Source organism: Drepanopeziza brunnea (genome assembly GCF_022702325.1).
Source record: "Drepanopeziza brunnea f. sp. 'multigermtubi' strain 214-2 chromosome Unknown ctg17, whole genome shotgun sequence".
NCBI lineage: Eukaryota > Fungi > Ascomycota > Leotiomycetes > Helotiales > Drepanopezizaceae > Drepanopeziza > Drepanopeziza brunnea.
Window position 1 is genome coordinate 1,300,518 of NW_027094080.1, and position 23,958 is coordinate 1,324,475.

The 23,958-nt window shown below is 39.7% G+C and overlaps 2 protein-coding genes across 2 annotated transcripts; one reads left to right on the forward strand and one right to left on the reverse strand.

The window, feature by feature from the left end:
- Nucleotides 1-9,898: 9,898 nt before the first annotated feature.
- On the reverse strand, nucleotides 9,899-13,169 carry L3040_008793 (uncharacterized protein; the record flags this gene model as incomplete). Its single annotated transcript, XM_066155622.1, has 5 exons — nucleotides 9,899-9,976; nucleotides 10,070-10,469; nucleotides 10,694-10,739; nucleotides 11,518-12,898; nucleotides 13,143-13,169. 5 exons carry the CDS (start codon nucleotides 13,167-13,169, stop codon nucleotides 9,899-9,901), a joined length of 1,932 nt encoding a protein of 643 aa, XP_066010326.1.
- A 1,518-nt stretch (nucleotides 13,170-14,687) lies between these two features.
- L3040_008794 (uncharacterized protein) lies at nucleotides 14,688-16,903 on the forward strand (the record flags this gene model as incomplete). Its single annotated transcript, XM_066155627.1, has 3 exons — nucleotides 14,688-14,981; nucleotides 15,148-16,508; nucleotides 16,606-16,903. The coding sequence occupies 3 exons, from the start codon at nucleotides 14,688-14,690 to the stop codon at nucleotides 16,901-16,903; spliced, it is 1,953 nt and encodes a 650-aa protein (XP_066010327.1).
- Between the last annotated feature and the right edge of the window lie 7,055 nt (nucleotides 16,904-23,958).

The following is a 23,958-nucleotide window of genomic DNA, read 5'->3' on the forward strand; positions in this document are numbered from 1 at the left end:
GAAGTGGGAGCGAGGTTGTACCTAGTAGGAACCAGCGCCAAGGCCTGAGGTCCGTGCACTGCCTTGGTAGTCAGTGCACCCTGCTCTCCTTGCACTTTACCTAGCAACACACCCCTTTGTCGAGGCCTCAAAAAGCTCTCGGCAGCACCCAATTGTATCTAAACTAATATACTTTTTTTGAATTGATTTTAAGTAAAAGGAAAAACCACCTCCACGCGCACGGTCCACCCAAATTGACTACCGAATGTAGTAGGTACGACCTCCGGGAAGGGAAAACCTCTAATTAACACACCCTTTAATCATACACTCACCCTTTGCTGTACCACCCCTTTCTAGGCACCCCTTTAAGGTCCTAGAATTGCGCGAAAGCCAAGGTGTGGTCGGAGGCAAGAGTGCTAAAGGCGTAATGGTTGAGCGTAATTATTGTTTTGATTGCTGTAACTAAGTTGGCTGCGGTCAACTTGCTGATGAGAATGAGGTTTAGTGACGAAAGCGAAAGGTGCGATATCAATAAGAATGAGAGTCTCTTGAATGAAAGGAGCTTGAATTGCAAGCAAAGCGTATTAGTCGGTGACGAGAATAAAAGGTGCGCAAGATTTCTCCTTAATAATAAAAAGCTTAGCATCCACCTTACAGATCTCTTTGTTAGTAGAAGTAAACAGCTTGTTTCCTCTCTAGTAACCGCCGATTTTATTGAGTTTATAGCCAAAGTAAATATTAACTGGTAATTAAAGGACGTAGAGCGTATTATAACACTTAAGCACTCTTTTTCTATTGGTTTTAAAGGATTTAATGATACAAGTTCCAATACCGAAGGGTCGAATTAAGCTACTCAAACTGCTCATAAAAGGGAGATCATCTCTAGCTATATACTCAAAAAACTTAGATGGATCGTTGCACACGTGATCAATTGCTTTAGTATCGTAGAGCCAACGGTCTTTGTGTAAGGTTGAATTGATAGAATTGTTGGTAGAGTCTAAGCTAAGAAGGAGTGCGAAGCTAAAGATCTCGTCATCGACCTCCTCATCGTCCTTCTTTTTGTTTCCTCTTTTGCGCTGGAAGTAAAGGACTGACTTCTTGCTAGTTCTCTTTTCAAACGCCTCTCGTAGCTCTTTATTAATAACGAAGCAATCCTCGAGGGAGTGTAAAGGTTTAGGCTGCTTACAGTGTTTGTAATCAAGTCTCTTGTCAGCTAGCAATTGAGCCTTCGACTTGTTGTATCCACTTAAATTGTTTATAGAGTTGGATTTATTTCCGTATAAAGCTTGGCCGTAGATTGTTCTCGTAGAATCGTTAGCTTTAGCTTCGTCGGTGATATCTTTAATCAAAGATTCTAAGGTAATCTCGGCCTTCTTGTCCTTGATAATAATAGTAGCTATACGCAAATTCGAGCGCTAGCGTTCGGCCCAAATTAGCTATTTCTCCGAGCAAGCAGCGATAAACATCATTGGATTCTATTGAGCAAGTGGCGCAATATCGAGAGCTTCGAGCTTCGTAATCGAAGTCTTAAAAGCCATAACGAATTGCTCGAATAAAAAGAAGTCTTCGTATTTAGCTATAACGTAAATCTGAATAGCGTTGTATTCTAAAACCGTACTTGAGCCCTTATACTAGTATTATAAAGCCTTTTATATATCTAAAGCTGTAGTCTTACTTTGTGTGTGTTCGAAAGGACCGGCTTTGCAATTCAAGGTAATTACAAGCTTCATTTATGACTCTTCGATATCTTAATCTAACCATTTTTGCAAGTCTTTTGCTTTAATTGTGTCGTCGCATTCGTCGACTTCTATAAGTATCAAAGACTTAAACTTTGGATTGATATATTTATTAATCTCATTAGACTTAGCAATATTGATCACCTTATCTTTCCATTGCTAATAGTTCTCACTTCCCTTTAGCTTTAAAGCTTCGAGTAAGTTGAAGCTGTGGCTCGAACTCATCTTCTTTCGACGTATAAGTATAGTCGTAATAAGTGGTTCGGGAGGACTCGAAGGACTCGGAAGATTCGGAGGATTCGGAGGACTCGAAAGGGGAGGTTCGCTAGCAATTGAGCGTGCTAGCGACCTAAAAGGAATCTTCTTTAAAGGAGTAGTAAACTCGTCTTCACTTGATGACAATTCACCTTTGTTAGCCTCGCGGAAGAAAGATTAAGGGTATACCTCAAGCAGAGTTGCTGCCACGTATAGTGAGCTTCCTACGTCTGGTAGCGTTGGGTAGCGCGATTAAAGAGGTGATGAAGAGATTCCAGGTTCAAGCACTAATGATGGTTTCTTTAAAGCAAGCAGTTCCTTTGCCGCCTTTCTTCTCTTCGTGGTATATTGCTGTATAGCTAGGTTTGCCTTGACTGCAGCTTCCTTTTGCTTCTTGCTTAAGGAACCGCCAGGTTCGGCCTCACCTTTCGCTACACTAGCAGGTTGCAACTGAGAATCAATTGCGAAGGATGCTGTGGAAGCGCGTTCTGACGAATCGCGCGCCACGGTGACGAATTGTCAGGGAGATGGGGTAAGTATTCTAACACGCCGAAAAGGGTGTTTGAAGTCTGGAAATACCTTAGAATGAATTGAATCAGGCTTCGGGGCTCATAACTTATTGCTGGTATCAATCTGATGATAGTACTAAGTCACGAGGAAGCTTTGCTAATGTTGTGGTTGATTGACTTGTATTGTAAGAGACTACGAAGTAAGAGCGAGGTTGTACCTAGTAGGAACCAGCGCCAAGGCCTGAGGTCCGTGCACTGCCTTAGTGGTCAGTGCACCCTGCTCTCCTTGCACTTTACCTAGCAACACTTTAACTAAACCGAAAGGACAGCTTACTTATTCTTAGCTTTTTTAATTATAGATCGTAGCAACTTCGTAACCGCTTCGGAACTCGTTTAGATCGCTTTCGAGTTCTTAAACGACTTCGTTAAAAAGGTTAAAGCGTTAATTAAGTTCGAAAAACTTTATATAAAGCTTAACTAGCAATTTTAAAACTTTTATTTTGTTTTCTCGAAGCTCGCCGTTACCGCCGAAATCAAGGACGAAGACCGATTACGTAAAGCCTTGTATTTTAAGATTATTAAGACGCTGCGCGACTAGCTCTATTTAAAATTTGCTAAGACTACAACTTTTAAAGACTTTTAGACCGCCGTCTAGCAATTAACTATTAGCTAGTACGCGTTTGCAAAGCTTTACGATGCTTTATAAGCTAAGTATAATACTTAATTCGCGAAAAGCTTTTATAATAAAGCTCGTAACGAATCTCGCTCGGCTTAAAAAGCAGCGGTTAAGCAAATCACTTATTACGAAAACCGCTAAAATAGCTTAGCTCTCGTCTCTTTCTTTACTTTTTAGCGTTAAACTTTTAATAGTTTTAACGTTGATACAAATCGATTTAATCGATTTAATAAATTCTCTTTTCTCGGAAACGCTTTTAAATTAGCGATCAAGACTTTTAAATCGTTTCGTAAAGACTCGAATACGCCGAAGCTCTTTCGCTACTACTTAATCAACGAGATAGAATACGGCGCTAGACTTGAATACAGCTTTTATTCGAATAACTCGGACGATAAGCTTTACTTTAACGCTCTTAAGGATTACTAAGAGCTCCTTTTTGCTGACTCCGACGCTCTCGATAATAAAAGAAACGTCGAAGCTTAAGCAAAGCTTCTTTCTTAAGCCAACTTCGAAATATACGATATTTCGACCTTACGAAGCTTTTTAATAATAAAGCTATGATTATACCCGTCACCTTTATCAAGAATAGCCTTTCGTACAAAGTATTTGCTTTGCTCGACTTAAAAGCTAATAAGTACGCGTTAATTGATTTAACGCTACTTAAATCACTTTCTTTTTTTTTAAACCTTTAATTCAAATTTCAACCTTTTCCGGCCTCGTTTTTTATCAAATCATATAATAAAGCTCGTAGAGCTATTATCTTATATTTTGCACTTCTTAACTTTACGGTTAATAAGCGCGTTTAATCTTTTACTCTTTTTCTTATTATTAATTTTAAAAATCATAACGTAATCTTCGGACGAGCATAATTAGCTGAGCACTAGATTCTCTTTGACTGCGCTCGCCGCAAGCTTTATTAGCTTCGTTTTAACTTTTCGACCGCTACTTACGCTAAACTTATTAAAATTATATACTTTAATTAGCGTAAAGTAAACGCTCGTTATTAACACGACGCTAATAAGCGTGATCGAGCTTTAAATCGCTTTTAAAAAGCTTACGACGCTATTTCACTTATGAACTATAATTTACGAGTAAATTAAGTAGCAACGATAATCGCAAAATCACTTCTTTTTCTTTAGAATCGTTTTCCTTTCGTTTTTTTTTTTAAATCGTTAAACCTTTTTCTTTTATTTACTTTCTCGTAAAGCCGTCACTCTTTCGCTTTACGAAAAAAACCTTTTTTAAAGACTACGCTAAATCAATATCTTAAATAAACCGTAAGCTTATATTAATCGATATCGCTTTTGTAAAACCTCTTTTACCCGTTAAACGCTCCCGCTAAACATTTAAGCATAAAATCAATAGAAACTTTAAAATTAACGGCGTCTTCGGATACGCTTTTTATATAATCGCTCGTTAAAAAAACGTAAAATTATTTTCTACGTTTTTTTACGAGCTCGATTGCTTAATCTTCGAACGTTAAACGATTGCTTTTACTTAAGCTGATTATTAAGCAGCGCTAACACGCTTTATTAACGGCTTTATTTTTACTATTAACTTTGCAGCGGAACTATTAAAGCTTATTAACGACTTTCTTATCTTTTTTAAATACTTCGATTACGCATACGTGTTTTTTAAAGCCGTTAGCAACGTGCTAGCATTACATAAACTTTACGATTATAAAATCGAGCTTTTCGAAAGAAAAGAAAAAGCGCTTCGATACTTATTATTATATAAGATATCGATCTTCAAGCTAAAGCTTATTAAAGCTTATTTTATCGACAATCTTAATAAAGGTTTTATCGAACTTTTAATAGCGCTATTTGTAGCTCTAGTCCTTTTTACTAAAAAGCAAGACGGTTCCTTCCGCTTTTATATTAATTTCCGCGCGTTAAACAACTTTATTCGTAAAGATCGATACCTTTTCCTTTTAATCGATAAGACTTTCGCACGTTTTTTAAAAGCTAAAATCTTTACGAAACTCGATATTCGGTAAGCTTTTTATAAAATACGGATAGACTTAGCTTTAAAAAAGCTTATTATATTTAAAATACGCTACGGTGCTTACAAGTGCAAAGTTCTTTTATTCGGATTGATTAATAGACCCGCTACTTATTAACGCTATATAAATAACTTTTTCTTCGACTTTTTAAACATCTTTTGCACGATATATTTAAACGATATCTTAATCTATTCTTTCGACCTTTTAAAGCACGCTTATTACGTCCGCTAAGTTCTTTAACGACTTGACGACGCTAGCTTTTAAGCTAATATTAAAAAGTGCGAATTCAGCATTATTAAAGTAAAATACTTAAGCTTTATTATCTTTATCGAAAGCTTAAAAGTAGATCCGGATAAAACGTCGATAATAAAGCATTAAGCGCTTTTTATAACCGTTAAAAACGTTTAAAGCTTTTTTAGATTTTATAACTTTTACCGCCGATTCATTCGAAACTACGGCGTGATCGCAAAGCTTTTAATATATTTAATTAAAGCTAACGTTTTTTTTTTATTCAATTCTTAATATTAAAAGAGCTTCGACTTTTTAAAGCTCGCTTTGATTATTACGCCAATCTTATAGCATTATAATTAAAACCTCTTTTATATGCTAGAAATTAACGTTTCCGACGGCGTAATCGCTTTAGTCCTTTTTTAAAAGCATAATTCCGATTGGCTACTAATCGCTTATTACTTTAAAACTATAGCTTTCGCTAAGCTTAACTACGTTGTTTACGATAAAGAGATGCTAGCTATTATACGCTCTTTTAATAACTTCCGCGCCGAACTCGCCGGCTCTTTTTATTAAGTTTAAGTAATCACCGACTATAAAGCTTTAAAATACTTTATAATCTTTAAGACCTTTAACGCTCGTTAAGCACGCTAAGCGAAGTTCTTTTCCGACTACAACTTTATTATTACGTATAAATTAAATAAAGACAACCTTTTAGTTAACGCGCTAATACGTCGCACCGAAAAGCTCTTTTTTTAAAACAGCTTTAAGCGCACTTAGCGTTTGCAAACGCTGCTCCGCGCCGATAACGTTAACTTACGACTTTTAACCGAAGAGCTACGTTAACTTACGCTTTTAAAGACCGCCGTTATCATCGAAAAGATCGCGGAGCTTTTACCGACATTTCGAGTTATTAATTAAGTTTTAAAAGCTAATCAGACCGCTTTTAGTTTTATAATACTTCGAATTCAAGCTTTTAAAGCTAAGTCTTTACTCGTAAACTACGGTTCACGAGTTAAACTTATTATAAAAAGCGACTTGCTGCTTTATAACGGCCGCTTATTAGTTCTTAACGTCTAAAACTTGCGCTCGTTACTCGTCCGAGAAGTTTACGACTAAGTATTTACGGCACATTTTAGCTTTCGCAAAACTTATAAGCTTTTTGCAGCACAATACTATTAGCACGGTATAATTAAATTCGTTAATTAATACTACCGCAACTGCTACGCTTGCAAACGAGCTTTAATGCTTCGCGATAAAAAACTTAATTTGCTTTAACTTTTCTCGATCTTTTCGCGCTTTTAAGAGCACGTTATTATAAACTTTTATAACTTTAATAAAAACAAACACAATTACGACAACGTCTTTATAATAATCGACCGCTTCTTTAAGCAAGCAATTTCGATCTTTTATTATAAGTCTATCGATGCTAAAGGCTTCGCTAAGCTTTATATTTATTATATCTATAAGTATTTTAAAGCTCTTTTAATACTGACTTTTAATAAAAGACCTTAATACTGGTCCGAGTTCTAGAAAGAATTCAATAAGATCTTCGGTACTAAACTGACTTTTAACACCGCCGCATACTTCGAGACTAACGGTCAAATCGAAATCTATAATTAATACTTGCAAAAGCGCTTCCGTCCTTTCGTAAGCTATTATTAAGACGATTAAAGTGAGTTCTTTTTTATAATAGACTTCGCTTAATTGACGCTCTTTTACGACTCTTTCAGCGGTCTACGCCTTTCGAACTACTTAGAATTAAAGCTTAAAACGACTTAACGACTAAACCTTTTCTCGCAAGCTTAATTAAAACGAAGCTCGCGCTTACGCTAACCGCTACTTCAAAGCTTAGAACTTCGTTAAAAAGCACTTTTAACGCGCTTAAGACCGTATAGTTAAACAAGCTAATAAATCAAAGCGCTCGATTAACTTCGACGTTAATAATAAGGTTTAGTTAAACATACGCTCGTTTTTTACTTTTCGACCGTTAAAAAAGCTCGATAACTTTACGAATAAACCGTTCGAAGTTATCGACAACGTTTATAACAGCTTTAAACTTAAGCTTTTCGAGTTAATAAAAGTTCATTTAATCTTCTACTTCAAACGGCTACGAAAAGCTTTTAATAACCTTACTTTCGAGCAAATCAATCTTAAACTTAACTCGATTAATATTATTAGCGAACTTAAGTACGAAGTAAAGAATATCTTAACGGTACGCTAAACTAAAAAGCACTTTAAATACCGCGCTTTTTAGCTCGGCCGCGATATTAACTTTATTTAATACTTCGCTTTCGACTTCATATACGGCGTACGCTCTTTTTAAAATACGTAACTTCTACTTAAAACATAAAGAGCTTTTCAGCTTTTCCGCGAAGCTCTTCGAATAGATCAAAGCTTATTCGAACGGTATTAATGATTACGATCACTTAAGCAATAATAAAGTAATAAATAAACGCTCGAGGACGAGCTTTTTTCGGACGGGAAAGTAGTATGATAACACGCTAAATCTCTTAGACGCACTTTATATACGCTAAGCTACTTCCTTTTTTTTTTCTTTTGTATTCTTCGTATTTTTTTATTCTCCGCTTTTGACTTATAAATCATAGTTTACGAGTCTTTAGCGTTTTTACTTTCGTATATATAAACTTTAGCTACCTTCGACCTTTATACTCGGTAATTGTTGATTCTAAGTCATTACTTTAAGATTCTCTTAAGCTCTTATATGAACCTCCGCGCTCTCGTAAGTTCTTTTAAGTAATCGCTTAAGGTCGTCACATCGTCCGAAGAAATCGTAAGATTTAAATCGAAGATTATTATTAAAAGCGATTTTTAAAACGAATCTATTATTTTTTTAACTTACGCTGCTACGCTAGCAGCTAAACCTTTTAAGATTATAATAGCTATCGCAATAGAATTTGATTTAAAAATAAAGCGATTCGACGTCGTCAACGCTTTTATTAATGCTTTAAAACATACGGATAGCGTTTTAATTACGTATTATCTCTTTAACGGTTTTAAGTAAAAAAATATGCTCGTAAAAGTCGATAAAGCTTTATATAAATTTAAAAATTCGCTAGCTTTATAGTATTTCGACTTTATAATAATATAAGCATACTTGATAAATCCATTCTAAAATAATACCTCACCCTTACACCCCTCCGCTTACTATCCTATCCTATCCTATCCTATCTTATCCTATCCTATCCTTTCATATCATCAAAGATAGCTTCCGCTTTCGCTTTCGCTTTTATTCTATTCCCTTCCCTTTCCCCTTTCCCTTTTATTTCGACGTTCGCGTTTTAGATCCGATATACTAATCAATTAATTAGATTTGCTTTGCTTTTAAGTAACTATAATTATTTTTTAAGAAAGGAAAAAGAAAAGGTAGAAGGAGGGGGTGAGTGAGTGAGTGAGTTATTAAGTGAGTGAATGAGTGAGTGAGCGACTTTGAATTTATATTTAGAAGTGGTTTAATTCCAATCAAAACAAATCCAACTCAATTCAATCCAAAACAATCCAACCCAAACTAACCCAATCCCTTCCAAAATAACACTTCACTACCACACCCCTCCGCCCACTATTCTATCCTATCCTATCTTATCCTATCCTATCCTTTCATATCACATCATCAAAGATAACCTCCGCTTCCGCTTCTATTCCCCTTCCCTTTCCTTTTTCTTCTTTTAATTCGACGTCCGCGTTCTAAATCCGATATACTAATCAATTAATTAATTAGATTTGCTTTGCTTTGCTTTTAAGTAACTATAACTATTTTTTTAGAAAAGAAAAAAGAATCGATCGACTTTAAAATCATATTTAAAACTAGTTTAATTAAAAACAAATCCAATCAAATCAAATAAAATCTAATCAAATCAATTAAAATCAGTTAAAAACAATTCATTTAAAAACAAATCCAATCAATCCAATTCAATTCAATCCAATCCAATCCAATACTTCACTACTACACCTTTCCGCTTACTATCTTATCTTATCCTATCCTATCCTATCCTATCCCATCCTTTTATATTATCAAAGATACCTTCCCCTCCCCCTCCCCTTCCCCTTCCCTTTCTCTTCTTCCTTTTTAATTCGACGTCCGCGTTTGAGATCCGATATATTAATTAATTAATTAGATTTGCTTTGCTTTGCTTTGCTTTTAAGTAACTATAATTATTATTTTTAAGAAAGGAAAGAAGGAGAGAAAGAAAGAAGGAGTAAGTGAGTGAGTGAGTGAGTGAGTAAGTGAGTGTGTGAGTGAGTGAGTGAGTAAGTGACTTTGAATTGATATTTAGAAGTGATTCAATTCAATTCAATTCAAATGAATTTTATTCAATTCAAACGAAATCAAATTCAATTCCAATTAATTAAAATCAAATCAATTAAAAACAAACCAATTAAAAACAATTAAAAACAATTAAAATCAAATCAATCCAATCCAATTTAATTCAATTCAAAACAATCCAATCTAAAATAATACTTTAATGCTATGCCTTACGCATATCATCCTATCCTATCCTTTCATATCATCAAAGATAGCCTCCGCTTCCATCCCCCTTCCCCTCTTCCCTTCTAATTCGACGTCCGCGTCCTAGATCCGATACACCAATCAATCAGATTTGCTCCTTAGTAACTACAACCACCATCACCGATTCGAAAAACCCCATCCTTCCCAGTTACGTACCAAGGTCGAGACTTTCTCGCTATTGAAAGGGTTTTGCTTTGAATCTGCATCTTCTTCTTCCTCTCCTTCTTCCTCCTTCTCTTCCCTCTCCTCCTTCTCCTCCCTCTCTTCCCTCTCCTCAACCTCCCCCGCTCCTTCCCCTTTTTCATCCTCCTCTGTTTCATCCCCCCCCGCTCCTTCCCCTTTTTCATCCTCCTCTATTTCATCCCCTCCTTGCTTATCGTGCTCCTGCTCTTCGCACCGACTCCCCTCCCTATCCTCCTCTTCACCACCCGCCTCCACAAAGCCAGGCAAAGCAAAAGGATTAGCTTCCAGCCGCAGATTGATCCCCTCGACGGCGGATGTGAGTCTCTCCGTTTCGGTAGCGAAGGAGCTGAGGCGGGCTTCGATGGATTCGATGCTAGGGCGGGCGGAGAGGGGGGTGGGGAGTAGGGGTGAGGGATGTGGTGAGGGATGTGGTGAGGGATGTGGTTTCGGCGGTGGGTAGAAAGAGGAGGGTCGAGTTGGGGGGTGGAAGGAGCAGGGTCGAGTTGGGGGGTGGAAGGAGCAGGGTCGAGTTGGGGGGTGGAAGGAGCAGGGTCGAGTTGGGGGGTGGAAGGAGCAAGGTCGAGTTGAGGGGTTGACGGAGGAGGGATGGGTTGTTGAGTAGGAGGAGTGGGTGGGTCGGTTGCTAGGAGTGATAAGTGGTTAGTTATTTGATTTTTTTTGTTAGATATGCGACGCAGAAAGTGGAAGTGGAAAAGATGGATGAGAAGAAGGGGAAGAGGATGAGGATGCAAAGCGGATAAGGATAAAGAGAAGATGAGGATGCAGAGCGGATGAGGATAAAGAAAGGATGAGGATGCAAAGCGGATAAGGATAAAGAGAAGATGAGGATGCAGAGCGGATGAGGATAAAGAAAGGATGAGGATGCAAAGCGGATAAGGATAAAGAGAAGATGAGGATGCAGAGCGGATGAGGATAAAGAAAGGATGAGGATGCAAAGCGGATAAGGATGAAGAGAGGATGAGGATGCAAAGCGGATAAGGATAAAGAGAAGATGAGGATGCAGAGCGGATGAGGATAAAGAGCGGATATAGGGCATAGACGGCAAGGAAAAGATAAGAATTCCGCATCGGTAAAGAGCGGGATAAGGATGAAAAGCGGATATAGGGCATAGATAGAATAGAAAAGATAGGAATTCCGCATCGGTGAGGAGCGGGATGAAGAAGAGCGGATATAGGGCATGGACAGAACGAGCGTATATAAGGTATGGACAGAATATAAAAGATAAGAATCCCGCATCGGTGAGGAGCGGGATGAAGATGAAGAGCGGATATAGGGTAAAGACAGAATAGAAAAGATAGGAATTCCGCATCGGTAAAAAGCGGGATGAGAATGAAGAACGGATATAAAGCATAAACGGCAGAAAAGATAAGAATCCCGTATCGATAAAGATCAAGACTTACGAGCAATCTGGTCGAGCGAAGAATCGCGGCGGCGGCGATGAGTGGGTGATGATGGGATGGTTTTTTTCCGGCAAACGCAATAACGAAATACTGCGAACAATAAAGCGAGATAAAGTACGGAAAGGAGCAAAAAGTTGATGGAGACTGAGGTGTTTAGGGGTCCTGGAAGGATCGTGGTAGTGACGCTAGTCGTATCGGCGGCGGCGGTATGATGAGCGGCGGCGGCATGGGCGTGGGTAGCGGTGGCATGAGCGGCGGCGGCATGGGCGTCGTGGGCAGCGGCGTCGTGGGCAGCCTCGGCATGAGCGGCGGCGGCATGAGCGTCGTGGGCAGCGGCGTCGTGGGCAGCCTCGGCATGAGCGGCGGCGGCATGAGCGTCGTGGGCAGCGGCGTCGTGGGCAGCCTCGGCATGAGCGGCGGCGGCATGGGCGTGGGTAGCGGCGGCATGAGCGGCGGCGGCATGGGCGTCGTGGGCAGCGGCGTCATGGGCAGCCTCGGCATGAGCGGCGGCGGCAGCATGGACGGCGGCGGCATGGGCGGCATAAGCAGCCTCGGCCTCGGCCTCGGAATCGCACGTAAAAGCAGGCAGGACATCACTCGTGCTCGGGCAGTATAATATTGTTTTATCCAAGGCCTTAAAGACCCGAGTCGCATTCTCGTCACGCGTCGAGCTCTGGGAAGAAGAGGACGAAGAAGAGGTAGAAGTATCCGGGACATGGTCCGTAGTGTTATAGCGAGCCGTCGTCGCGGCCTCACTCGTTGGATGGGCCGACCTGGCGTACGATTGCCGGATCACCCAGTCCCGGACTCGAACGCAAGCGGCAGAGATAGCGCGGACTGCTTTCCACCAGACCGACAAGATGAAGGAGAACGGGATAAGCGATACCAGCCCGAGGCCGAGTTGGAGCAGTTTCGAAGCGCTTAAAGTGAAGGCGAACAACACCCAGCCGAGCATCTGCGTGAGCTGTCCCAGGCCTGCACAGTATCCCTCTCGATCTGATATCGGCGGCGCCCGCTGTGCCGATGTGGGCGCCCTCTCCTCCTCGACCTTCACCTCCGCGTCATCCTGCCACAGCTCCCACATCTGTTCTACCACCCGCTGGTTGATGATGGTGCCGAGGAATTCGCCGCGCAGGTTCCGGATGCCCGCCACGCGGAGATCCCAGCCCAAGACGGGCCAGACCAGGTACGGATTGAAGGCGCAGTATCGGATGGCGCCGGGGTGGGACTGATGCTCGGCCATCCATTGTTTGAAGGAGTCATGATTGACGAATGCAAACAAGTTTCGGGTTTCGTAGAAGTTGAGGAAGAGGACGGGGGATGTGATGGCGAGGAGGGACGTGGAGGGCGGTTCTTGTTGGCGGAGCACTCTCATGAGAAGCTGGAAAGATTAGCATAGATCGGGGTCGGGGTTAAGGGCATAGATCGGGGTTAAGGGGGATTAAAGAGGATTAAGGGGATTAAGGCGGGATTGAGGATCGGGGTTAAGGGTCGGGGTGAAGAATCGGGGTTAAGGCGAGGTTAGGGCGGGGTTGAGGATCGGGGTTAAGGCGGGGTTAAGGATCGGAGTGAAGGATTGGGGTAAAGATCGGGGTAAGGATCGAAGCTGGATGATTTCGACCTACGCTGTTGAGATCTTGTTGTTTGGACATACTGCTCGGAGAAGCGCAACCACTTGATGACCGTTACAAGATTGTCGGCCGAGACTGACGGGAGAAGTACTAGAATAGATCGGATGCAAATCCCAGAACATTTCGAGCCCGCGTGTGCTTGAAGAGAAAGTATATATAGACGAAAGACGATGCTGAGCTGCTGCTGACTGAAGCTGATGCTCACGCTCACGCTGATGCTCTGGCTGGTGCTGAGGCCAAGCAAGACCTGCACTGACGCACCGACTCCGACTTATGCCATTGCTTAAACAGTGGGGCCTCCCTTCCCTCCCCTCGTGGCACGAAATAAGACATGGGTGCTGGTGGGCGCCGGCATGAGACAGCTTCCAGGCAGTGGCTCCAGGGCTCGCGGAGGTCATCCAATCCCGAGGAGTCTGGATGAGGAGGGAGTAAGACACGGAGATATACATACTGCTACAACTCCACTGCCGAACATATGACACCCGGGCTGTTAAGTGACTAAGGCGAAGGTGGCATCTCCACGTGTGCATCTGCCCGTCGTCCTCGTCGTCTTGTCGCGCAAAGTGTAAAACAGGCATAAGCATAGCCTATGTCATGTGACGTTGGGCAAGGATAGCATAGACAGGCTTATATCTGTAGCGTTAAACCAAGCTAGCATTACTGTAATACACATCGGGCATCATTCTCTATAGAATATTAATATTATTCCTATGATCTTTCGTAGATAAAAGGAAGACGGACCAAGAGTAGCACGGATAGACGATCGCACGGACGACGTTAGTAGTGTTGTGGCTCGCGCACCGCGGCGCCACGGCCTGCCATCCGCCCAACGGTGTCATCCAGTGACCAGAGGCCATACTCATCCATATTTCCGATGTAAAAAAAAAGGAATTATCGATTCCAGCTGAATCATCCATACCCGGGTGATAGTATGCCCGAACCAACTGCATCGCACGCTCCTCCGCCAGCCCAGCCAATCCGACGCAAGCCTCATCCACGACCGGCCTCGGCCCGGCTCAGTACCAGCATGAGCATCAGCCCAACCCTCGCTAATTCCCCTAATCCCTCAAGGCTCTCTGATCCATCCAGCTGGTAAACAGCCAAGCGATGATTCAAGCTCAGATGAGGATCTAAAGACGCAGTATCACCTTCGCTTGCACCTTCGCTATTACGATCACGATCATTATTATCGCCGTAATTAGAGCTAGGCTTGTCTCGTTTACCTTGGGTCTATGTTTACCTATATCCACCTTGGCTATAGCTGCAGCACGAAGAGCAATAGCGAGGTACCGGAATCTTGATATCCTTACATCTTTACGTCTTACATCTTTACGTCTTTACTCTTTACGTCTTTATTCTTTACGTCTTTATTCTTTACGTCTTTACTCTTTACGTCTTACACCTTCACACTTTACATCAACATCGACATCGACATCGACATCGACATCGACATCGACATCGACATCGCCATCGCTATATTAACATCCTAACATCTTCACTTCTTCCTTATCCACAAGATCAAAAGAGCAATTCCTTACAATGGTCCCCTTTTCCTTCGGCTCATCTTCAACTCCTACTCCCCCCTCCACTTCCACCCCCCAGTTCGCCTTCCACAACATCGCCAACCCTCCATCCCTATCCGCATCCGCATCCGCATCGTCTATATCGACCCCAGCCTCTCAGCAACGGAAAAAAAGAAAACAAGCAGCAGAAAGCGACTCGTATTCCCGTTCCCAACATCATTCCCATCCCCCGTCCTTCGAGCACGGTCGACACACGTCTAGTTCACCACCGGGAAAGCTCTCGGACACAGCTACGCAGCGGATCCTCGATGTAAGTTCTCTATTTCTCTCTTTCTTTCGTCTATTCCTCTCCCTCCCTCCTCTCTCCCTCCCCCCCTCTTCCTCTCTCTTCCATTCTTCTCCCCCCCTCCCCCCCTCCCTCTCTCCCCCCTTTTTCACTCCTGAGATTATACCAAGACTGACTGACTACAAACAAGACTCTCGTCGTGCCAATCCATCGCGAGCTGTCCCAGATCCTAGCTCGGAGTGGTGGCAGCGACGCAATAGCAGCGCTATGGATCCTCGTCGAGCAGATCCGGCGGGTCACAGCCGAGTTAGGGCTCGAGTTCCCAGATAGCGGCAATGCCAAAGGATCGGGTTCGAGTGAAGGTGAAGAGATGGACGTCGACTCGGATTCGAGCTATGGTGATAGCAATGCCGGGGAACGGCCTGCTGGTAGCTCCGAGAGTCGGCCAGCTTATCCTTTCGCTGCTGCTGCTCTGCCCGTCCGCAACGTCGCGCCAGGCCACCAGGACCAGGACCGGGACCGTGATCAAGACCGAGACCGTGATCAAGACCGAGACCATGACCATGACCACGACCAGAACCACGACCACGACCAGAACCACGACCAAGACCAAGACCATGACCAAGACTACGACCAAGACCGAGACCATGACCATGACCACGACCAGAACCACGACCACGACCAAGACCACGACCAAGACCAGGACCACGACCACGACCAAGACCATTCCCACGACCCAGACCACTCCCACTCCCACTCCCACTCCCACGCTTCCAAACCCTCCAAGCGCGCCTTCAAGTTCGGCAGCGACGGCTCTTCCCTCAGCAAAGTCAAAGACGGATACCGCATCATCGCCCCCGTCACCTGGTCACTTACCCCCGACCTCCAAGCCGACGCTATCAACACCCGCATGCGTACCATCTTCCGTCGCCTCACCGACGGCGTCCGCACCCTTACTACCCACCGCAACATCCGCGCCCCCCGCATCGACTTCCTCGACCACCAAGCCAACCAGTGCGTCAACTTCATCGCTACCCGCATCCTCGGCCCCCCCGGCGAAGCCCACTGTCTCGAACTGATCTTCCAAGCCCGCTCCGCCGGCGGCCTCTTCCGCGCCGACCATACCGTCAGCAGCCGCGCCGCGACCGTCAGCCAGCACGCCGACTGCCCCAGCAGCCTCCGCACCTTCACCCGGATCCTCGCCCGCGCCGAGGAGATGCACGTCCACCACACCAAGAAGACCCTCGCCCACTTCTCCGAGATGTGGACCAGCTACTGCCTGCTCGAGCAGTGGTACAAGCTCTCCAGCATCTGCGCCACCGTCAGTCCCGAGCGCGACCGTCTCGACCTGTTCCTATCCTCGCAAGCTTTCGCGCGCACGGGCCCGTCGCAGGTTCTCGTCTCGCGTTGTGCCGACTACGTGATTGACCGGCTGGGGTTGAAGAAGGAGAACTTTCACCGCGCGCTGGATCATATCAAGCCGCTGTTTCAGCTGGTGCAGGTGCTAGGGCGGGGGGTTATGGCGTTGATTACGCGGGATGCGTTGACGAAGTGGGTTTTTTTTTCGTTTTGTTTTTTCGTTTATTTTTTATCGTTTATTTTTTATCGTTTTCAAAGTAATCAGCTAATCATAATCAACTAATATCAGACTCGCAACCCTCTCCCAAAACCGGATCCAACGCTTCTGCACGGTCGTTATGCAAGTCATTCCTGAGTTGAAGCTTTTTTTTGATTTATTGCAAGAGAAGGTCGTTGATCCGCTGCTTGATAAGAAGGAGGTGGGTTTGTTGTTAAAGGCGGTGAGGAGTAAGAAGGGGGTTGTGGTTGGGTATGAGTTTTTTGAAGATAGGAAAGGTGGGGAAGGAAGGGAAGAAAGGAGGGGGAGGAGTTGGATTGAGAAGTTGGTGGGAGAAGAGGAGGGGGAGGAAGGGGAGGAAGAAGAGTGATTAAATTGTATTAGCTTGTATTATAATATGAAATAAAATAAAATTGATAAATCAACCTCTTTCTTTTCCTTCTCTTTCTTTTCTTCTTCTTCTTTTTCTTCTTCTTCTTTTCTTTCCTTTCTTCTTTTATTTTTTCTCGCTTTAAACCAACTAACTAATCACAACTAACCAACCAACTAATCACAACTACCAACCAACCAATTAATTAAAACCAACCTCGCAATTCAATTTAACCTTTCTTTCTTTTCTTTTCTTTTCTTAAAACCGAACCAAATCGAATTTAATCTAATCCAACGCTTTCGCACGGTTATTATACAAGTAAGTTATTCTTGAGTTACAGGCTTACAGCTTTTTTTTAATTAAATTTTTGCAAACGAAACTTCTTTTCTTTTTTTTTTCCTTCCTTTCCTATTTTTTCCCGCTTTAAACTAACCAACTAATTAATCAATTAACCAACCAACTAAAATCAACCTCGCAATTCAATTCAACCTTTCCTTTCTTTTCTTTTCTTAAAACCGAATCGAATCTAATCGAATCTAATCTAATCTAACTTTTTCGCACAGTCGTTATGCAAGTAAGTTATTCTTGAGTTGAAGCTCTTTTTTAATTAACTTTTTGCAAGCGAAACTTCTTTTTTTTTTTCTTCTTCTTCTTTTTCCTTTCCTTTTCTTTTCTTTTCTTTTCTTCTTCCTCTTTTTCCTCTCTTTCCTTTCTTATTTTTTCCCGCTTTGAACTAACCAATTAATTAACCAACCAACCAACCAACCAATCACAATTAACCAACCAACCAACAAACCAACTAACTAACCAATTACTTAAAATCAACCTCGCAATTCAACTTTCTTTTTCTTTCTTTTCTTTTCTTAAAACCGAATCGAATTAAATCTAATTTAATCTAACGCTTTCGCACGGTCGTTATGTAAGTTATTCTTGAGTTGAAGCTTTTTTTTTTTAAGCTTTTGTGAGTGAAACTTCTTTTCTTTCTTCCTTTTCTTTCCTATTTTTTCTTTTTCTTCTTCTCTTTCCTTTCTTATTTTTTCTTTTTCCCGCTTCAAACCAACTAACTAACCAACCAACTAACAAACCAACCAACCAACCAACCAATCACAACTACCAACCAACCAATCACAACTATCAACCAACCAATCACAACTAACCAATTAAAATCAACCTCGCAATTCAACCCTTTCTTTCTTTTCTTTTTCTTTTCTTAAAACCGAATCGAATCGAATCTAATCGAATCTAATCTAACCCTTTCGCACGGTTGTTATAAAGGTTATTCGTAAGTTGAAGCTTTTTTTTTTTTTTAGCTTTTGTAAGTGAAACTTCCTTTCCTTCTTCCTCTCTTCCCCTTTCACTTCTTTCTTTCCTCTCCTTCTTTTTTCTTTTCCTTTTCTATTTTTTCCCGCTTTAAACTAACTAACCAACTAACCAACCAACCAACCAACTAATAACAACCAACCAACTAACCAACCAACTAACTAATTAAAATCAACCTCGCAATTCAATTCAACTTTCTTTCCTTTCTTTTCTTAAAACCGAACCGAATCGAATCTAATTTAATCTAATCTAATTCTTTTATACGGTCGTTATACAAGTAAGTTATTCTTAAGTTGAAGCTTTTTTTTAATTAACTTTTTGCAAACGAAACTTCCTTTCCTTCCCTCTTCCTTTTTTCCCGCTTCAAACCAACCAACTAATTAACTAACCAACAAATCACAACTAACTACCAACCAACCAACCAACTAATCACAACCAACCAACCAAACAACTAACCAACTAACTAACTAACTAATTAAAATCAACCTCGCAATTCAATTCAACCTTCTTTTCTTTCTTTTCTTAAAACCAAACCGAATCGAATCTAATCTAATTTAATCTAATTTAACGCTTCTGCACGGTCGTTATGCAAGTTATTCTTGAGTTGAAGCTTGTAGTGCTTATTAGCACTAAGATCAAGAAGAGATTCTATGGATTAAATAAAGCTTAGTATATTTTATCTAAAAAGCTCGTCAAGATCTATATACATGTACTTAAGAGCTTTAGTGTGCTAAAGGCGCTATTAAGCGAAGTCATATGATATGTTATATATAGCTTAAGTAAAGCATGCTTGTTTCGCACAACACACCTTCTAAGTCAGCAGAACAGCTATTAAGCTGCAAGCAAATAGAAAAGAAAAAAAAAATAAGTGATTAAGCTTTTTAAACTCGATGTAAATAAAAGAGATTGTCATCGTAGTTTAAAACAAATAAATAGCGGTTGTTATTGTTAATTAAGTGTTAATTAAGAATGCAATTCCTTTTTAAGTCGGTTTTATTACGTAGCGGAGGTTTTTAGCGCCGTTTTTATCGCGTTGCTATATAAGTAAGAGCGCGTCCGTTTTTATTATAACAAACACTTAACCTTTATCTATTTATACAATACCTTTTAAGCAAGTAACTTAGTTTAATAGAATCGTTAAGCGCGGCCGAGGCCGTTTAAAAGTAAGTGCTTTTAATAGATTAATATATCTATGCTAATTATTAAGAGAATCTTCTCTTTGCTTTAGCTATTGCTGCTGCTGCAGCTGCGGCGGCTGCGGCGGCTATATTACGCACTTTTACTTTCGAAGCTTCGCTTTTTCCTTTAGACTTTCTTATTAAGCGCTTGCTTATGCTAACGACCGTTAAAGCCTTAAAGTGCATCAAATGCATCAATAGTAAGATTACATCGAGGTTTAATAAAGATTATTATAATTGCGATACGAGCGTTATACGCTGTCTCCGGTATGCTAAAAGTAGTTATAGCAATTGCACCGCTGCTTTTGCCGCTGCTAATACCGCTTTCGATAACTTCGTGAGCGCTAAAGATAGTAGTGCTATATAAAGAGTTCGCTAAAGTCTTCGAGATATTATGCGATAATAGCTCGCTTTAAATGCTGCTTTTTTAAAAAGTGCTGCTAGTAGTACGGGCGGTCTAGCGAGTAGAAGTAAAGGTTTTAAAAGTAGTTTTAATAGCCTTGCAAGTTTTGCTTTTGCTCTTAAGACCTTTAATTTAAATATAGCTTTTGTTAGATTGAATAGTCTTATAGCAGCGAACCGTGGTCCGGTGATTCGGAGCGCTTCGAGCATATCATTCTTTCGTAAGTCAAGCTTTTTGACTTTCGAAATAATTTAATTTAAGCAGCTTCTTTTAACTAGAACTTCCTTTCGGACTTTATATAAAGGCTTTAATCTGCTGTTGTAGCAGCTTTTGCGCTTGCGCTAGCCGCCTTTATTGCTCCCGTCGCTCTCGTAGCTCTTGTCGCACTTATTATCGTCGCTCCTTTTGCGCTAATTGTTGCGCTTGCCGTTCCCGTAGCGGCGCTCGCCGTTGCTATGACTCTTGCGGAGCGCCGAGCTAAAGTAAAGAGATTGTTAAGAGCTTTAATCGATCTTTTATTATAAAAAGCGAAAGGTAAAAGCGTGTAAGATAAGATAGAATAATAGTTAAAATTGCTAAATAAATGTTTTTCTTTAAATCACGTGCAAATGAAAAAAAAAAATGAAATATAATAAATAAACAATATATGCGTGCTATTAAAGCTTTTCGACGAACGCGCGAGCGTTTTATAAATTTAAGAGCTTGATAAAACTCTTAAACTTTTATCGAATCAGGTTCTTAGTAAGACTATTAGCGTGCATCTTTTTAATAAAAAGATATTTAACTTAAAAGCTCTCTTTAAAGTGCTTTTAGCGCAGCTATATATTGTAAATATCGACGTAGCGAAGCTTAGTAAAGATACGCTTCTTTTTTCTAGCTATAAGCCTGATTGTTTGTTAATTATTATAATAGACTATCTAAAGCGCCGCAAATCGAAGGTGCAGCTCTTTGAAAAATCGTTAAAGCGCTATAGTCTTTTTTATTATAAGGGCCATGTTAAGAAGCTCCGTTTTAATAGATGATGTAATAATTGTATCTTGCTTTAAAGCTTTTTAAAAGATCGCACTTTCGAATAAAAATATAATATACTTTTGAAAAGATCGCTTTGTCTTTTCGTTATTAGCGTAAGAAGCGTTAAAAGCTATTACCAGCTCCGACTTGCTGAACTAGTTATATTAAATACTTTTAAAGCGCGAGCTAAATAGATATCGCAAATACTAGTTTATAGCTCGGAAGTGCTCCGCGCTTAAATTAGTATTAAAGTAAAAGAGTTGAAAAGCTGCAAAAGCTATATCTAAGCGTAGCATGATCGTTGTATATAATACGAATTCAACTTTTTTTTAATACTTTTTCATTTGCTTTCGCGAAGCTATCTTTTCATTTTTAATTAAATTATAAAACGGTAATAAAGTTGCTAAGCAGCGTCCGTTCGTAAGTTCGAATTTCTTAACTATTTTTTTAATATAAGCGTCGTGCATAAGCGTTAGCGTTTTTCGCTAACGGTTTCGAGCGACTTTTATATTAAGAAACTATTTAATATCTTTTATCGCTTCGATCTTATACGCTTTGTTAAGATCGTTAATAATCTTTTGCGTTTTAAAAAGATTAAAATGATAATATATAATTTAAATATCGTTTACGTAAAACGTTATAAAGATAGTTTTGTTTAGATTTGTAAAAATACACGGTTCTTTACCGAATAGCGTAAGCTTTAATTTGTTTAGTATGCTTGTAAAGTCGAAATATTATAAAGCTAGCGAGTTTTTAAGTTTATATAAAGCTTTATCGACTTTTACGAGCATACTTTTTTGCTTAAAACCGTTAAAGAGATAACACGTAATTAAAACGCTATCCGTGTGTCTTATAGCGTTGATAAAAGCGTTAACGACGTCGAATTGTTTTACTTTTAAATCAAATTCGATTATTATAATTATTATTATCTTAAACGATCTAGCTGCTAGCGTAATAGCGTAAGTTGAATAAATAATAGATTCGTCTTAAAGATCGCTTTTAATTATAATCTTTGATTTAAACTTTACGATCTCTTCGAACGAGCTAGTTTTATATATAAACACTTATTTAAAAAGTATAAGTTTTGATTTAGCTTCGCTTTCGAGAATCACTTTTTAGCAGTTCCTTTTCTTTAGATTATTCAGCTTTATAAAAGCTTTGTTTTTGAACTCTTTGCCGTATAAGTGTCGTTATAGCTCTTTTTAATAAGTAAAAAGTTTTAAATGTTTTCGTTCTTGCGAGTTAAGCTGTTTTAATAACAGCTTAAAAAAAGTAGTAGCTATTATAATAGCGTGCAATATCTCGTAATCTTTATTATCTTCGCGCATAAGTTCGCTATTAGCTTAAAAAGTCGATATAAAATTTAAGACGCGCGAATAGCGGTTCGAATCGGCGCGAAAGTTGTTTAATAAAAGCTTATTAACACTTGCGTATATCTTCGCGCGTTTTTTAATACGGCTATTAATAAGTGAATGCTTTTTATTAAAGTCGGAATTTTATTTAAAATGTTTATAATTTAATTTTTTATTATTAATAATCGCTTTAAAAAAGTCTAATAACTTTTCTTTAATTGTTCGGTTTAAATCTCCGCCGGTTGTTGACGTAAAAGCTTCCGTTAATCGGCTTATAGCTTGACCTTTCGAGCTTCGGCTTTAAATAACAACTTAAAGGTATAATTTGCGCGCTTTTTTATTAAGGCCAAGTTTTTGCTCGTTTACGATGCTCTTCTTTGCTTCTAGCAGTCTTAAAACACTTTCGCTTTTACTTTTAGCTAAAAAGCTAGCGAAACGTTTAACGATGTAATTCGAATCGTTAAAGTCTATTAGATCGTCTCGTAAAGCAGTTGCTTTTAGTATAAACGTATTTATAAAGTCTTTAATTAGAGTTAAAGCTTTTAACGTTTATGCATCGCTCGGATTAAATAAAGTCGCATTTTTTAAGTTTTAATTAGATCTTTTTAAGTCAACTTTTATTAAGTCTGACGGCTGCTCACTTTTTATATTAACTGCATTCGTTTCTTTTAAGCGATCTTTTGCAACGTTCTTTATGTTAAATAAAGCGTCTTTTGTTTGATTAAAGTTTTTAATATCTTTTAGTTTAATAACGATGCTTTTGATTTCGTTAATCGGTTAGCCGACCGATTTCTTTTCGTTTTTAAGATAGAATTAAGTTTTATCGAACGTTACGTTGCGTGTGATAATTATTTTATAAAGCATAAGAATATAGATCTTGTATATATTAGAAGTTATATATTTAATCAAGTAGCTTATATATCTTTTTAGTTTGATTTTAAAAGCTTTTTTATTGCGAAGAGCTTTTCGGTTTTTAATTATTAAGTACGCACGAGCGTTATACGCAACCAAACCGTTATAATCTAGTCTTAAGTCGGTATCGATCCGTGTAAAGATCGCCGGATCGTATTATTTAAAATATTACTTAAACTAAAGCTATAGCACTTTATTCGGACTCTTTATAAAGCTCTTCGTTCTCGGTGTTATATTATAAAAGTAGATAGCAGCTAATATAGTCTTAAGCTAGAGCTTTTTTAAGAGCCTTGCTTTTACTTTTATTTTAATAAACCGTTTTATTACTTTTCTTTTAGCCTTTTCAATTCTTTTATTAAGTTCGTAATTAAAAGATAATAAAAGCTTTAACTCGATCTCGACCTCTTTCGCTTATCTTTAGTATTCGATAGAGCCGATAACGTTAATTGCGATTATCGAAGAATCGTTATTATAACGCATAACAGTTATTAAAAGACCGTATTTGCGTTTCGTTTATGCTTCGAATTCTTTTAGTATTTTTATAACCGTTAATTGCAATTTATCTTTTAATATAAAGCCGAATAGCTTTTTATTATATTCATTTTTAATTATTAATAACTATTTGCTTTCGTCGAAACCGTTAAAAAAGTCGAATAAATTTTAAGCGATTTTGTAAAATAGCTTAATTGCTTTGTTATTTAACGTGCGGCAAGATATAACTTATTAAGCGTGCGTAATAGCATATGCTTTACATTCAACTTTAATAATTCTTTTAAGTCTTACTTTTTTAACATTATAAGCTAGCGCTTCGAGCGCTTTTTTACTTAGATAACTTGTTTGTAAATGCTAAAGTATCGATGAATCTTCTTTTAAAGCTCG